General features: G+C 30.9%; 1 protein-coding gene across 1 annotated transcript in view; it reads left to right on the plus strand.

Annotated features, from left to right (window-relative positions):
- Positions 1–16,246, plus strand: part of SK (small conductance calcium-activated potassium channel) — a 249,288-nt gene that overhangs the window by 177,851 nt on the left and 55,191 nt on the right. Inside the window, exon 3 of the mRNA XM_088274700.1 lies at positions 1,656–1,970. Within this exon, the coding sequence (XP_088130826.1) occupies positions 1,656–1,970 (315 nt within the window). The remainder of the gene's footprint in view (positions 1–1,655; positions 1,971–16,246) is intronic.

Raw genomic sequence — 16,246 nt, forward strand, 5'->3', positions numbered from 1 at the left:
ATATATATATATATATATATATATATATATATATATATATATATATATATATATATATATATATATATATATATTTAAGGTCTTGGGGTCTTTTTACATGTCGTTTCAGGTTTTCATCTTCAATTCCTAAAAGTGTAATCTAGTATTTATTAGAGTGCAATGTTATGCGATTAACTATCATAATGTTATTCATCAATCTCTGTTCATTGAATTTTTGATCTAGTAATCACATCGGAGTTCAAGGTTTTAGAATGGGAAGTATCGTAATGAAGAAATAACCTACTTACTTATCCATTAGTTGATTGAATAATAATTGGATTTGCATGTTGAAACGTCTGGAGATTGAAACCAGTATCTCGATATTATGGTGATTTTATTATAAGTTTGAAGCATCCTGAATAATGAAGTTGATGTAATTATCCAGCAATATTTTCGAATATTAAAATATTTATCACGAGGTTTAAGGCTCCTACCATACCCGGATGTGATTTACAGTCCTTTTATGTTTCTCAGATTCATCCTTATAAACAAACAAAAATATATTGAAGGTGTCTCAACTTGATACGTAACATCTATCGTTCTTTTATATGAAAGAAGATGAAAGCCTGAGCATCCCAGAGAGACATATCCGTAGGGTGAATAATCTAGTGTCTGACAAAATAAATAATATGTACAACATTTTGAGTGGGGCCAAATACTTCTTTACAAATCAGGATTATCTACAATTCGGAGTTATTTTTTCCATAATTTTTTTGACATGAAATATCAAAATATTAATTTAAGTTGAACAATATATTGTACATCCAGATTTGTCAACATGTATTTGGACGCACTCAAAATGTTGTAAATAAATTAACTGGTCCAATTCTAAGCTAAAATATAAATGAAAAAATGATTTTTTCTAGCGTTTTAATGTATATGAATAAAATCCTAAATTCGGTACACAAATGAGAGAGTTTCTGCTCAATAAAAAGCTTCTCTCATCCTACCATAGATTTCTCTCGTGAATACAATGTTGCGAGTTTCATCAATGTATCTAAAAGTTCCAAGAATTTGAGTGTGGTTGTCAATCATGGGTAGAATTGGTGAATATTACACATGTGTAAAATGATCACTTAAACCAGCCTATGACGGTCCTTAGCACCATAAATGCCCAGATTTCCATTTTATTCTTCATATTTTTGAGGTGCCAAAAATGTAATGAATAATATTACTATGGATATTAACGGATATTGTTTCATAGGTATTTCATCTTGCATATGAAACATTTATTCGTATTTTTATATGTAAGAAGATAAAAATGCGAACATTCCAGGGACACATCTTCCGTAGTATGAACAACCTAGTGTCTGAAATAAAATAATAATAATAATAATAATAAAACCCTTATCCACGTCTCCATGAGTAAATAGGGCACTGCTTCATATAAACGCAGTGTTATCTTGATCGTGTACACTTGAAGGAAAGGTGATCAGCCCTCTGCTTTAGGTACCAGTCGCATCAGTACTCTCCACTTATATTTATTTAACCCCCCCTGGGAATCGAACCCGGGACCTCCAGAACGGTAGCCGAGCGTGCTGACCATTACACTACGGAGACGGACAAAGAAATAAAAAATATAATTAATATTGGAATTTGTTTGGTTTGGTTTGCAGCTACGGAAGCCCGTGTCGACGCTGTCCATCGCGGGCGGCGCGGCCATGAAGGCGGACCCCGCGCCGGAGGAGGCCGGCATCGCGCTGGTGGGCGTGCACGCCGAGTACCCGCGCTACACTGAGGAGCGCGCGCTGGGCGGCGGCGTGTACAAGGGCCCGCGCCACAAGCCCAACATCGGCTACCGCCTCGGCCGGCGCAAGGCGCTCTTCGAGAAGCGCAAGCGCATCAGCGACTACGCGCTCGTCATGGGCATGTTCGGCATCATCGTCATGGTCATCGAGAACGAGCTGTCCAGCGCCGGGGTCTACACGAAGGTTAGTACATTGCATACCACACCCTTTTCTACTTCTGTGCGTGTCCCGTTTACGTTTACTGTCACTTCAGAGTAATTGTCCTCGTCTTCTCTCTAGTATATTCCGGAGCCAGATCTGTCTACTACCCACACTTTTTGCCTTGTATGGAACACCTTATTCTTCTGTGCTTGTCATGTCAGGTCACCCTGACATGAGAGTCACTGTTCTTATCTTGGCCAGCTCTAAACATTATATATTTTTTTACTTTACATTTAGACCTGAAGATGAAAGATTAGCTTTCTAAACTAGTCGTCATAAAATACACTCAAGTGGTAATAATATCTGTATAGTTCACGTGTAACATATTTATTCTACTTATGATTGACGACCTGACCGCTGAAAATTTTGGGAGAATTTAACTTTCATTTGTCACCTTCTTTTACATACTAGTTTTTGACACTATAAAATAGCATCTGCGCCTGAACAAGGAATAAATGAAAAGATTAGGAAGAGTTATTTACGGTGGTATGGACATGTGGAGCAAATGGACAACGAGAAAATGACTAAGAAAATATATGTGGCGAATGTAAGCTAGGAAACAGAACGAGGACGACCGAAAAAGACTTGGCACGATCAGATCAATCAGAACCTAAAATCTGGCGTTGTCAAAAGTCTGCGTAATCGGAGGGCATGTATCACTAGATTTGTGGGTATGAAGCAGGCAAGGAGTGTATGTCAGGACAGAAAAGTGTGGTGTTTCATCTTTTCTGCCTACTCCTGCGGGAAAACGGCGTTATGGTAGTAGTAGTAGTTGTTGTAAGTTCTTTGCTTATTTAAAAAAAACTTACTCAACTGATTTATATTATCCACTGACACTTCGTGATGGAATTGCATTTTAATATATTATTAGATTAAAACCAATATTTTTAGCTTTTCCACGTAATTTTATTTGACCAGCGACAGGGTTTCGTCGTTACCGACATCATCAGACCAGTCTGATGATGTCGGTAACGACGAAACCCGGTCGCTGGTCAAATAAAGATAAAGTGGAAAAGCTAAAAATATTGGTTTTAATCTAATAATATATTACTCAACTGAACTAAAACTGGTGTCGAAAAACAGTTTTTAAATATATATTCTCGTAAATCCATTTATAAAATACGAGTATATGAATTCTAACGTATTCTGGGTATGGTATATTAGCTTTTGACGCGACCGTGTGCAAACGTTCAGTAAATTTCTAATAATTGATCTATATAATCGATTTAGCAGCAAGGCTTATCTTGAAATTACATGCTGATGTGTGGCGCTTCGACCATAGGTTCCCTGATGTGGGGAGATAAGGGTTAATAGTGCCTTAGGTACATATAAACATAAGGAGCATACAGCCCTTCTGCCATTCCACTCTGTACTAACGATTACATTTCACGCTTTTTGCACTCGGCGGGAAATTATTCAGCTCGTTTACTTACAAATTGGATACATACATTTTTAAAACTTTTATTCTCATATTGGACTTTGCAATGCGTGCGTTTGTTCTTACCCTTTTTCTCACGTAATTGCTAATAAGATACTGCAATAGATTTTAAATTGCAAATACATTATTTTAAAGTAATATTATTAAACCTGTGCTTTTTCAACCAGTCCATAGTAAATTTAAATAAAACTTTTATTAATAAAATATATTTTTGTACACATTTTTAATTTATCCTTTCCCTACCCATAAATTGAACCTAAATCTTTGTGTATAAGCAAATAGAAAACCTCGTTATAGAACTATTATTGTTTCATTATTTTAGAATTATTTCGTTAAAACTAAAATAACGCATTATTTGAATGTAGTTTAAGTATTTTATATATTTATTTATTTATTGAACGGCTAATGCCTTTAACATTATACATATATACAGTATCTAATATAAAAATATACTAATAGAGAAATAAAAAGTCTTAAATATTAAATAATAATAAAATAACAAATCTTAAGCACTGGTAAATACACGTCTCCTTCACACACTATCAGCGAGAGAGAGTGAGACACAACGTTTGAATTTATCCACGGAAAAGAAATACTGAGAAAGTATAGACTTCCTAAAGGTGGATAACAATATATTAAATAATCTGTCCTTTCTAAAGTGCATGTGAAGCCGCAGAATCGGAGAGAAAATGGCATAGTTTTGGTTTTATTATTATATCATATCAATATGTTATTATTTTTTAAATATCGTCTTACATTAACAGTTTCATATTGCAATGTATTAGGTGAATGATTATTCCATGCTGTTGGCCCGTAGCAGAAGTCACCTTTGCAAAATTGAAAGTACGTTACGAGCTTGTCAGATCACATTATCTATGGCAATCGTAGATTAGACGAACCGTTAGATATATTGCATTTTTTTCCTATTCGTCCAAAATTCAAAGTTTTTTTTTTAAAACCTGAAGCCGTATTGTGTATTTATTTATAAAAAAAAAAACATAGTTTTAAAAACAAAATTTTGGAAAAAAGTGCACTAGTGTAGTGCGTTATATAGTGAAGTGATAAAATTTAAGAAAATGTAGTCGAAACACTAAATGTAGTCGAATGACTGCATTATTAAGTCAGCTGTATCTTTATCATTATCTTTTTTTTTATATTATCCACTGACACTTCGTGATGGAATTGCATTTTTAATTTATTATTAGATTAAAACCAATATTTTTAGCTTTTCCACTTTTTTATTTGACCAGCGACCGGGTTTCGTCGTTACCGACATCACCAGTCTGATGATGTCGGTAACGACGAAACCCGGTCGCTGGTCAAATAAAAAAGTGGAAAAGCTAAAAATATTGGTTTTAATCTAATAATAAATTTATCATTATCAACATTAAAACCTATCATATATTTTATTTATTGTTTCGGCATTAACTTTGTGGTAAGACATGTTACAATGATTAAAGAAAACACTTGTTTTTTAACACTTGTTTTTTTTTTGTTTCAAGTGGTAAAAAACAAATGTTTTTTTTAATCATTCTATCATATATTGTTATGATAATTGTATTTACTGCAAATTATATTGTCATACTTATAAAAATCGTACTGTCATATTATGATACTGTTTTGTTATACCAACTGTATTAAAATAATTGAGTTCAAGTCTCAACGTTCTGTTTAAATAATCAACATTAAAAAAACTCAAAATGTGTTTATTAATTGATAGGTTAGGAATAACCAATGGATATAATTTTTACTTTAGTTGATAAAAGCACGCACTTGATATTTCATTCATAAGAGAATAAGAATTAAAACACACCTGGCAGTTAACAGCTACTGAAGTAAAATTATTATTTTGTTGTAAACGGTTTAATTCTATCGTTTGGCTGAGGTTATTCAAAGATATTCTGTTTTTGACAGGTTTAACGTAAAAACGTGTTTGAACATCTGTTCCTGTATTTTCTTAATAGAGTTTTTCAATCGAGTGAACAATTTTATCTTTCTCACCCATTATACAATAGAAATTTATTTGATTATCTTCCGCATAACAGCGAAACCGTGTTTTGTCATAACATATTATGTAACAAAGGTCTAAGGGTTAAATTTTGTGGCATACTCGTAGAAAGAAACTTGTTGGTTTAATTTATATTTTCAAATCGACTGAATAATCACACTTTCGGAGATAAAAGCAAATTCGTGGTAGACAATCCTAAGAATAAATTTTCTACCCAAAAAAATAATTTTTCTTATATTTTTTACCATCTAGTACAATGTTTATCCTTCATTCCTCTCTTCCTACGACCATACATTTACCATGGTAGTGCTCCATCAAAAATGCTGTAAGAAGTTGGAGCAAAAGAATGAAGGAATCATTTATTATCGTATTTGTGTCATATTTTACAATGCGACGTGGTGAAATATTGCATGACTATATTGAAATATCGTGACAAAAGTTCATCGCTCTTATATAGGTCGAACCTTCCCAGGGGGTGAAAAAGGGGTTGCGATGAGCTTTGGTAGGAGAATCATTTTTATTTTCACATACGCCGCTATATTTTTACATTCACTTTTTGTACACTGTTTCCATACATACTCTCGATTGTAATTATATGAATAAATCAATTATAGATAATTAAAACTGACGTGAGCTCGGTTTTCCATGCATGCGATCCATTACAGAGAACAATATTGATATTTTGTAGTGTATATGAAATTTAACATAACGGCATATATTATAGATACTTAGATATGAACATTTTTTCACACATACATAATCAAAATCGATTTTCTTAATCAACGAGTATTATAGAACAACACAATAATTAAATACGTTTATTTATCAGACACTAGATTATTCACTCTACGGATGATACAAGAGTAGATCTGTAGCTGGCTAAAGTGATTATTTTATACACTTGTCTAACGCTAACCATTTAGCTCATTATTGAACATTCATAATGCATGAGTTTTAAATGTTGTCACATGTTGGTTAAGATTTTCAAAGATGTAGAATTTTGACAGATGGCGCTGCCATCAGTTGAAAATTCATGAAGTGTATAGCTTTTTCCAGGTGAGATTTCCTCTGGATTGATTCTCATGTCAGTTTTTTATTTATATTTTCTATTTTTAAGAAAAGTTAACTTTCTGAATTTAATATTAAGTGTTAATCAATTTATTTTTCAGGTCGTTCGTAATAGATGTACTTTCATTGAAAAAGTGTTTTTTTTTTCAACGAAATTCAACGTTTTTTCGTTATCGTAATCCATCATTGTCGATTATATGTTTTCTATTTTACGTAATACGAGTTCGGCAAATTTGGTGGAATAAAACGCTATGCTTTTCGGCATTGAGCATCTCTCACCAAAATTCGATACCAGGAGAACATGATTATAAAGAGTGAAGAGGTATAGTAAACACGCCTGGTGCGAGTTACGACTGCGACCTAGTGTAATAATGTATTCATAACATAAGTTGTAAACGGAAAACCTCTCCAAGATTCTGTTGCCCTGTGACAGGGAGACGTATGAATGTCATTTGGGCCCTTATAATCTGGAAACTGTTTGCCTATCTTTTCGTCCCATCCGCTCTTTACGCACGTTTTCTTATTCTCACAATATATTTTTAGAAATTTCGTGAAAGCATGTGAAATTGAGGTCTAAATCTGAGGTGATTTCTTAAATGAGATTTAAATGGCCTTGTTGATTTTTTTTCTTCGATACAAGAAAAGTAAGATATAAAGGATGATTATTTATGACAGAAAAATATTTTAATATTTATCTGGGTATCTTTGAACGCATGTAAAAATGAAGTCGAAATCCTTTTTATTTCTCCCTAATGAATATGTCAGGTACAATAAAATAAGCACTTATTTTTAGTAAATAATTTAATCGCATACTCGTAATTCTAATGAATAATTTAAAGAACAAAATAACTTTGTAGAATACCTTTGTTATCACGATTCAAAATTTAAATAAAAGTCTTTGCTAAATTTAAGATTTCTCCAACCAACCTTAGATGCTGCGGTGAACTCAAAAAGTAAGTGATATGAGATTTATAACATATGTATGAGTTCAAAAAATGTGAGTAGTCTGATTGTTAATCATGGGTAGAATGGTGAATGTTACACATGTGTAAAGTAATCACTTAACCAGTTTGACAGGTCATAAGCCCTGTAAATACTCACCCTTTTACATATCTTCATCTTCATCTTTTCTGAGATATCAATCAATATGGAAAACAAGAAGAATTCATCAAAAATATATTCATTAAATTTGTGATATTCTATTACATTTTTCATTATACTCGTAATTACACTTAAAATCACAAAAAATAGTATTCAAAAGTAATTAAAGGTTATTCAAGTTTATAGTATGATTTATGTACCAAAAAACATGAGCCCTTAATCAATCAAGTATTTAAATCGAAAAGTCCTTTTAACGGTTGTTTTATTATAATTTTGTTGAATAATCTGCTGACAAAATCTAGATGAAAGTAGAAGACTTCATATATTATAGGAAATTTCTGAGAGGAAACTTTTCGTAACTTCCCTCTAGAGATGAACTTTGAGTCGAACTATCCCCTTTGTTTTCACGAAAAGTCGAGTGGTTTAAATATGAAGAGCTTTTTCAATGAAGATAATTCCTACTCTAGAAAAGAATTAGCTTTTGCCTTTCAACGTGAGAAATATCACAGAAAATCTAATGAGAAACTTTACTCTTCATTAACAGTTGTGGAAAAGATTAAATTTTGGACCAAAGGTGGAATGTAAACTTCATTTTACATGACTACGTAAATATTATACTACGCAAATAATCAAATATAAATTAATAAATATATATTTGATTATTTGGTTATTTTATACATAAAAGCAGCATTCCTACTTCGCCAGGAAAATTGATTACTGCAAATCAATTATATGTTTTCAACTGTGATAATTCCTAAATATAAATAAATAAATATTTTTTTTTTTAAAGTAACTCACTTATCATAACGCTGTTTACCCGCATAATTAAGAAGAGAGATTTGGACGCCACAACAACTAAATTTGCTCAACGAATTTATTTTATTGGCTTTTATTCACTCATTTTATTTAAACCATCTCAACACACCTTTCTTTATTTTATCGGTAAAGCTTATCTCAGCCTTGCATTTTTTTCTTGTAGAAGAACATCATTTTGTTGCACATTTGTTTAAGAAATCGAATTTCAACTGGATTCAGTCTTTTTTAGTCCTTTTAATTACAACTTCAATCTTTAATATTGTTACATAATTTAAACATATGATTTTTTAAATTTATATTTTATTTGGTAAATTACACTAATTCATAAAAGTGGTATTAACGAAGTAAAAGTTCAATTAAAAATAGATAAATATTACCACAAAGTGACTGCGGAATCAATTATTTGAAAATTGTTCATGTTCAGTATATCGCTAAATATAGACAACAAGCGACTCGCGACGCTGCGTTGTCACCAGTTTGGTGTTAGTTCCCCTTTTCAATTCTCCTAAATTGTGTAAGTCCTCCATTAGTCTTAGCTCTTTGTGTCTCGGGGAAAATTTATAACTCATCCAATTTGTAGCAAACCTGGGGTTGGAAATAGAAACACGCGACGGAGGAATGAAAGAAGAGGAATTTGTACAAACTTAAACATTAGATCGTGGTTCTTCGTATTTTATTTTCTTTATATTAGTCATTGCAAAGTTTCTTACATCTTTTTTTCGTACAATTTCAACGGAAATAAAAAAGACTGGTTACTTGGTGGAGTAGATTTTATTTATTTAAATATGTCAAACTAAGATACACGTAAAATGGGATAGTAAAAATGTTTCAATTTCAATAAAACTACATATCAAAGCTACTCACTCACAGCAGTATTTATTTTAATCTTTTATGGTACGTGTTTTACGTCATTATGAAATACGTAATGAATGGGGCAGGAAATGTTTTTACTTTTATTATTTAACCAATCAATGAATTAGGAAGTTAAAATTCAATAATTTTCCTTTTTTTAATATTTATATTCAAATTATTTGTTAATATACAACACCGTAAGAAGTTTATTTTAAGAAGTTAAGTTTAAAAATTTTAGAAAAAAAAATTGTTTAGTTAAAAATAGTTTTAATTTATTTATTTTAAAGTGGTATATAAACAAGAATATGTATAACCAAATTAATAGTAAGTAAATAACTTTCGATAAATAATGTTAACATTTTTACTCCTAGTTTGTATGAAGCGCCTTACCATACCACATTTCGGTATTTCATAATATTTATACTCATTTTGCATGCTCGTATATTTGGTTTACTTAGAATTTCGTGTAATTTTCTTCAGTGTAAAAACAAAACGCGCACAAGGGTTGGGGATCTGAGACTAACCATCGCGAAAATCTTCAGCCAATTTTTACTTGATCGCTTTGAACAAAAAATAATAATGGAATTGTCTTACGTACCATAAGCGTCTCAACTTGAGATCATTTTTATATGAATGGAGATACAATTTTGAGGATCCCAGGGCTTACGACACCAAGAATTTGGTTAAAGTGATCACTTAATACACTTGGATAACGTTCACCATTCTACTTTCTATGAAACTTCCACGTAGCATCATTTAAAAAAAGATGATGAAATCGCTAATTTGGTGAAATAATGGCGTAATCACACTTTCAGAAATATTACAGGAGATGCCATTCAGAAGCTGTAGTAACAGAAATGGGGCCATATTACTCAATTCTACAATTACACTCGCGCCATCTCGCAGCATTTCATCACAAAATCAATTCTGTCAATATTTCTTCAGGTGTAAATAGGCTTTTCGCACATTTTGACAAATTTCATTTGTTTTAAAAATAAAGCGTGATTACGTCATTGTTGCACCAAATGAGTGATTTGCACTTCTGTATGATTATTTTCGTATGCTACTTATAATTTGGTGGATTTGGAGTTTGCGATGAAGATGGCACCTTCAGATGAGAATTTGTGAAATATCTAGCTTACGCCGAATGAACAAAGATGAGATTCATTCAGTATAAGTTCACAGTACTCATTATTTATATTTTTTAAATCGTTAAAAAAAAAATTAAATTATTTTTCACGTTTTACACTTATCTATTTAAAACTTTTTAAATGATGATAATATAATAAATGGCATAATGAGATATTTATTACTATGTAAACATTTTATAAACACCATTTTTTTTTAATTGTTCAATCGATCCGTTTGATCAATTTCTTTTCAGTAATCGCTCAGTTATTTTTTAAAAAGATGAAATATTTCACCCGTATAGTCAAAGGATGAAGCTACTCAATTATTTCATCCTTACCTAATAAAAGTGTTTTATTCGAATCGAGTTCCCTAGAATTTCTTTCATCTTATGTTTAAACACTAGCTTTTGAAAAACCTCTCTTGGATATCGCCGGATTAAATTAACTGAATAGCAAGGAAATTTATGGATCGAGCATTTAGACGAAATATAATACTCAAGGCTAAGAATAAATAAATAATAATTCTAGGTACTACTTATCTTCGAACAGAATTTTTCTCAATGAAAAAGCTTCTTCATATCACCAATAGATATCTCTAATGAAAACCCAAGTGATTAAAGTATAGTATTTTTAACTTGGGTTTTAAATATTTAAAAATTCCAAAAATTTGAGAAGTGTGGTAATCATGGGTAAAATTGTTAAATGTTACACGTGTGTAAAGGGATCACTTAAACCAGTCTGTGACAGTCGTAAGCCCCACAAATACCTAAACTTCCATATTCTTCTTCATCTATGTTTAGATATCAAAAACATAATATGAAAAATAACTCCTTTAATTGGAGAAAATCCAAATTTGTGAATAAGTATTTAGACACACTCAAAATATTGTGAGAAAAATTTTGTTTTAAAAAAGTACCAAAAAACCGCGGAGACTTTGTATGACCTAATAATACAAATACAAAAACACACATGTTCTAATAAACATACGTTTTTTTTTTTAAATATTAATAACACGTTTTTCGACAATTCTTATGAAATTTGAGAGAAAACATAAGTGGAGATGCAAATAACTTACGAAAAATAAATTCATTGTAACTATATCTCAGGTTATATAAAACCAAATTTGATAGTTGATTCTAAAATTTCATCCAGAAATAAGTGAAGGTTTCAAATTTTAAAGCTTTAAAGCTTTTGTGCTGAAATGGAAAAAAATCCATTTTGTTACAATGCACGTACTTTATTTAAATTAAATATGTTTCAGATTATGGATACATGTTGCTTCAGAACATTCTTTAATTAATCTATAGGTGTATATTGATAGTAAAATAAATCGTTATATAAATTATATAAAGAATTATATAAAGCGTTGTCCTAAATTACTTTGCCAAGAGGTCAGGAACAATATTTAACGTCTGAGCTCTTAGTATAAATACTTAATTGCGCTCATTTCAAACTCTGAATGGAATTCGAAAATTGATTTTACTCATCCATTTTCGAATATAGTAAGTGCATGACCCAAATTAAATACATATAGGTTTTTCAGATCACCATTTTGAATAAATAACATTTTATAAAATCCTTATAATATAAAGGTTGTAAAAAAAAGTCCGTTCGATCAGATAAAAATATTTAAAAATAATGCATCAAATATTTTGTATGCGCTACTTATTTGATGCAAAACAAAAGTGGTCCTTTCAAACGGTTAAGTTAAATTTAAACAAATAAAAAACGCTTATTTAAATCTGCTCTTGGAGATTTTCAATGTAAACACGACTACCATTGAAAACATTTAAAGTTGTCGAAACTCGTGTTTACATAAGAAAACTCAAAAATCAGTGTTGAACGAGCGTTATTTTTATATTTATATATCTGTTAAATATGTTCTATTTTAGTACAACATTTTGAGTGTGTCCAAATACTTGTTCAAAAAAAATAAAAAATAAAAAAATAAAAAAAATAAAAATTCTATTTTAGTATTTAAATCATCATGTTATTCCACAAAATCAATTCCAAAATTTAAAAAATAATATGGAAGTGATATTTAATTTGAGTAACATGATATTTAATTAGAGTAAAGCTAAGATTTTTTTACTCAAAAATAATTTGTATTTTGTCTGAAGCTTTGTCCTGATTCAAATTTAAAGAGTACATATAAAGCTATTCTGAACATGAACTTTTTGCAGGTAGATTATCCTGGAGGATTAATAGGTGTAATTAGGTTGAAGTAGACTACCATCCCTTTACACCAATTCCCAATTCAATAGGCCAGTTGTAATGATCATTACATGGCAATTACCCTAAAAAGGGCGTACTTCTGGTAGCGGCAGTGTATCAACCCAAGAACCTAAATTGATAATTATGCGTTGAAATTAATTATGATTTTAACTTTTTTTTTTAAATGCGAGTATATGCTCTTTGCTGATTTATTTTATGTTACTTTTAAAAAATAATTTCATTAACTTACCAACCGAAGATTGACCTCTAAATTTTTAAGATAGACACCTTGGAAGAATAAGAGAGGTGCCGGAAAACCTCTAAAAAGTTGGTCCGATGACAAAACCGCTGTTGGGAATTGAAATTAACTGCTGCTAGTAAATAATCATTAAAATATAGTTTTTATTCGGTAATTATCACTGTTTAAGATAATTTATTGTGACAAGTGTTTTTATCTATTTTGAATAATTTTCAAATAGGGTTTGTGAAACTTATCATTTATTTTAGAGCTGTATCCTTGGGACGTTGAAGGATAAAGAAGGGATAGAAACTAACATTTTATATATCTTTTAAATCAGTGGGACAACAGGGATGGGGCTTTGGTCATTATTATATTGTTAATCTTGGGTTTATTATGCGAATTATTTAAATGCATTTTAATGAATTTCTATATATTTAAAATGTTGAAGTAAATAACTTTTCAATTTGATAATTTTTTTATGATTTTCAACGTTTTTGTTATAACAGTAATGTGTTATTGTTATATAATATATCAAAGAGTTCACAATTTTTTTAAATATAATTTTCTCCACAATCGCAGTTTAATTTAAAAACATATACTTATAATATGTTCATTGTTTTTTTTGTGATTTAGGAATTTAACTAAAGTACAAATGTTTAAAAAATATATAGTAGTTCTTACTGCCGAACAATGCATACACAAAGGGACAGCCTTTGAAAAATGTAAAATAATCTGGGTAAATTCTATTAAGAAAAGGTTTTGAGTTTTCAATTTGAAATAGCATTTTTTGAGAGTTCAAAGTGATCATTTGGAACGTCTTCTGTATAAATATTCCATTTATTTCGCGGTGAGTAGAAATTTTCCAAGCTTATTGTGTCAGGCCTGTTTCCCAATATAAGAAGCCTATTTCGCTCCTTTGTTCGACCAGTAATATGATTAAGGTTTATTGAGTCTCCCTCACTCCCTTATCGGTGCTTTCTCTGCAAGTTGCGGTTATTAGCTTTCCGTAAGTAGGTTCTCCGAACGTGAGCTTTATCAGAATATTTCACATTGAAGGGAATATATTTTATCAGAAAATTCAAAAACTTTTTTCCCCAAAATGCGTTCAAATTAATGATTCCGAATAATGAAAGGATAAAAGATATGTTTATCTTACTTCTTAATAACCTGGAAATTTGTGAACTTATGGTAAAATTAAATTGGGCGGTTCTATTCCAAAACCATTAAAAAACGGATACTTTATATTTATACCATAAGCGCCGTAAGTTAGCAAGAAAGAAGATGCTCGACTGCTAAACTTTTGTTACTGGTTCGATTCCCACCAATTGCAAAAATAATATTACCATTTTTGTCAATAGGTCTGGGTATTTGTGACGAATCTTTTACATCTAGTTTCTTTATCCTTACTATGCAACCTACAGACAAGCCTCTGAACTAGAGGCTTTGAAGACTGTTCTATAAAAAATGCTATGAGTAAAACAGTGAACTTATTTTGTTACATACATATAACAAAGAAATAATAAGTTTTAATCTGCCCTTTACCCCTTGTATTAATGTAAATATTAATTGTGATTAATAAAAAACATTGTAAGTAAACATGGTGACTATTTTCCTCTTATTTTGCTGACCAAAACGGACCGCTACTAGTGACTGATTTTCTTATTAAAAATAATATATTTTATCATTTCATTAATTGATTTGGCAGTCACTTTTTGGTAAAATCTTTCCATTTTTAATTAATGTTTTACTTAGTAAGTAAAACACTTAGTATGTAAGTAAGTAAAATACTAAGTACAACATTAATTAAAAATAATGTATTTTACTTATTATAATATAATAATACGGAAGTTTGAGATAATCCCAATTTGGGAGCGGGCTTGTATTCGACATATGAAAATAAACGAAACAACTCTCTTCCTAAAGACCTAAATAAACATATCAATTTTCTTCCTTAATCCGATATCTTATGCGAGTTTGTTTGGCAATCGTTTCTTAACCCGTAACTTTCTATTTCCTGGTTTCTCTTTTCCGCCTTCTCTGATTTCCTTCGTTCATCCCACGATAATTTCTCTTCCCGTACTTCCACATCTCCACCCCAAGATCTCAATAAATATTCCTTTGTGTCTTCCCTTGTTGTACGCTCAGCTAAACACTTTGTACGTGAGGTGAGATTGCGAAAGCAAGTCAAAATAATAATTTTCGCCTGAATGGAGGGATTTTCTTTTATAAAATACACATGAAATTGTTATAAAAGAGCAATTAAATCATGACGTTAGTATTCGAAACATGCGTTATTTATTTTATTTGATTATTCTTACAGTATAATATGTTCAATATAACTTATTTATTTTATCCGCCTCCATAGCGTAGTGCTCAGCATGTTAAGCTACCATGCTGGAAGTCACGGATTCGATTCCTAGGGGGGGGGTGAAACTAATATATATATAATAATATAAATTCTATAATTTTACGATCAAAAATATGTCAATATACAGTACAAATTTTATCCGCTTCCAAAGTATAGTGGTTTACGCGTATGGTTGCCGTGTTAGAGGTTCCAGGTTCCATTCTCAGAGGGGTTATAAAATATATAAGTGTAATTTCACTGAAATGTTTGTTCAATTTACCCACGTTCGAGACCTGAGGCGCAGGACTGGTCACCCTTTTTTTATACAAAAAACGATCAATTAACGTTTCCTCAATTTGTTGCAGTGCCTTACTGCAGTGCTCCGCAAGCGGTGTGCCATGGCACACTGGTGTGCCGCGAGCCGGATACAAGTGTGCCGCGGTCAAATTAATGTATTTGACATTTTATGATTATGCATCATATCGACGTGCCCTACGTTAAGTGCTCTAACTAAATTATTATCAATTTTGAGATATTTGGTGTATATTATCAACTGACCGTTATCTACAAATATAAACAAAGAAATAATATATAAAATTAATTGCGCCTAGTTTTCAGGCGTATAAAACGCTATCAACATCGAGTTTTCGGAATGAACGGAACTCCTAAAACGCTAACTACTTAATTTTGACAAAGCATAAAGTTTTAAAACGATTTAATACATTATTTTATCGTGTTTTTTAATGTATTACATTTTCAGATAAAACCGTTAATTAATAAAAAAAATACGTTGAAAAAATCTTCTAAGCTCTCTGCTGTAAAGTTACAGATTTACAAATAGAGTACTTTACGTAGGGGCCGTCGATATATTTAATACACAATGACAAATTAATTTTAATGATTTTGTTTTTTTTTCGAAATATAGTAAAGAATGATTATTTTAACAAAATAATTTTTGATGGTCTATATTTTTTAGCTTCTGGTGTGCCGCGAAATTCTAGGAAGAATTTTGGTGTGTCGTAGGTGGGAAAAGGTTGCGGAGC

Source organism: Brachycentrus maculatus, unplaced genomic scaffold, assembly GCF_059751285.1.
Source record: "Brachycentrus maculatus isolate JH-2025_06_01 unplaced genomic scaffold, ASM5975128v1 h1tg000708l, whole genome shotgun sequence".
Lineage (NCBI taxonomy): Eukaryota > Metazoa > Arthropoda > Insecta > Trichoptera > Brachycentridae > Brachycentrus > Brachycentrus maculatus.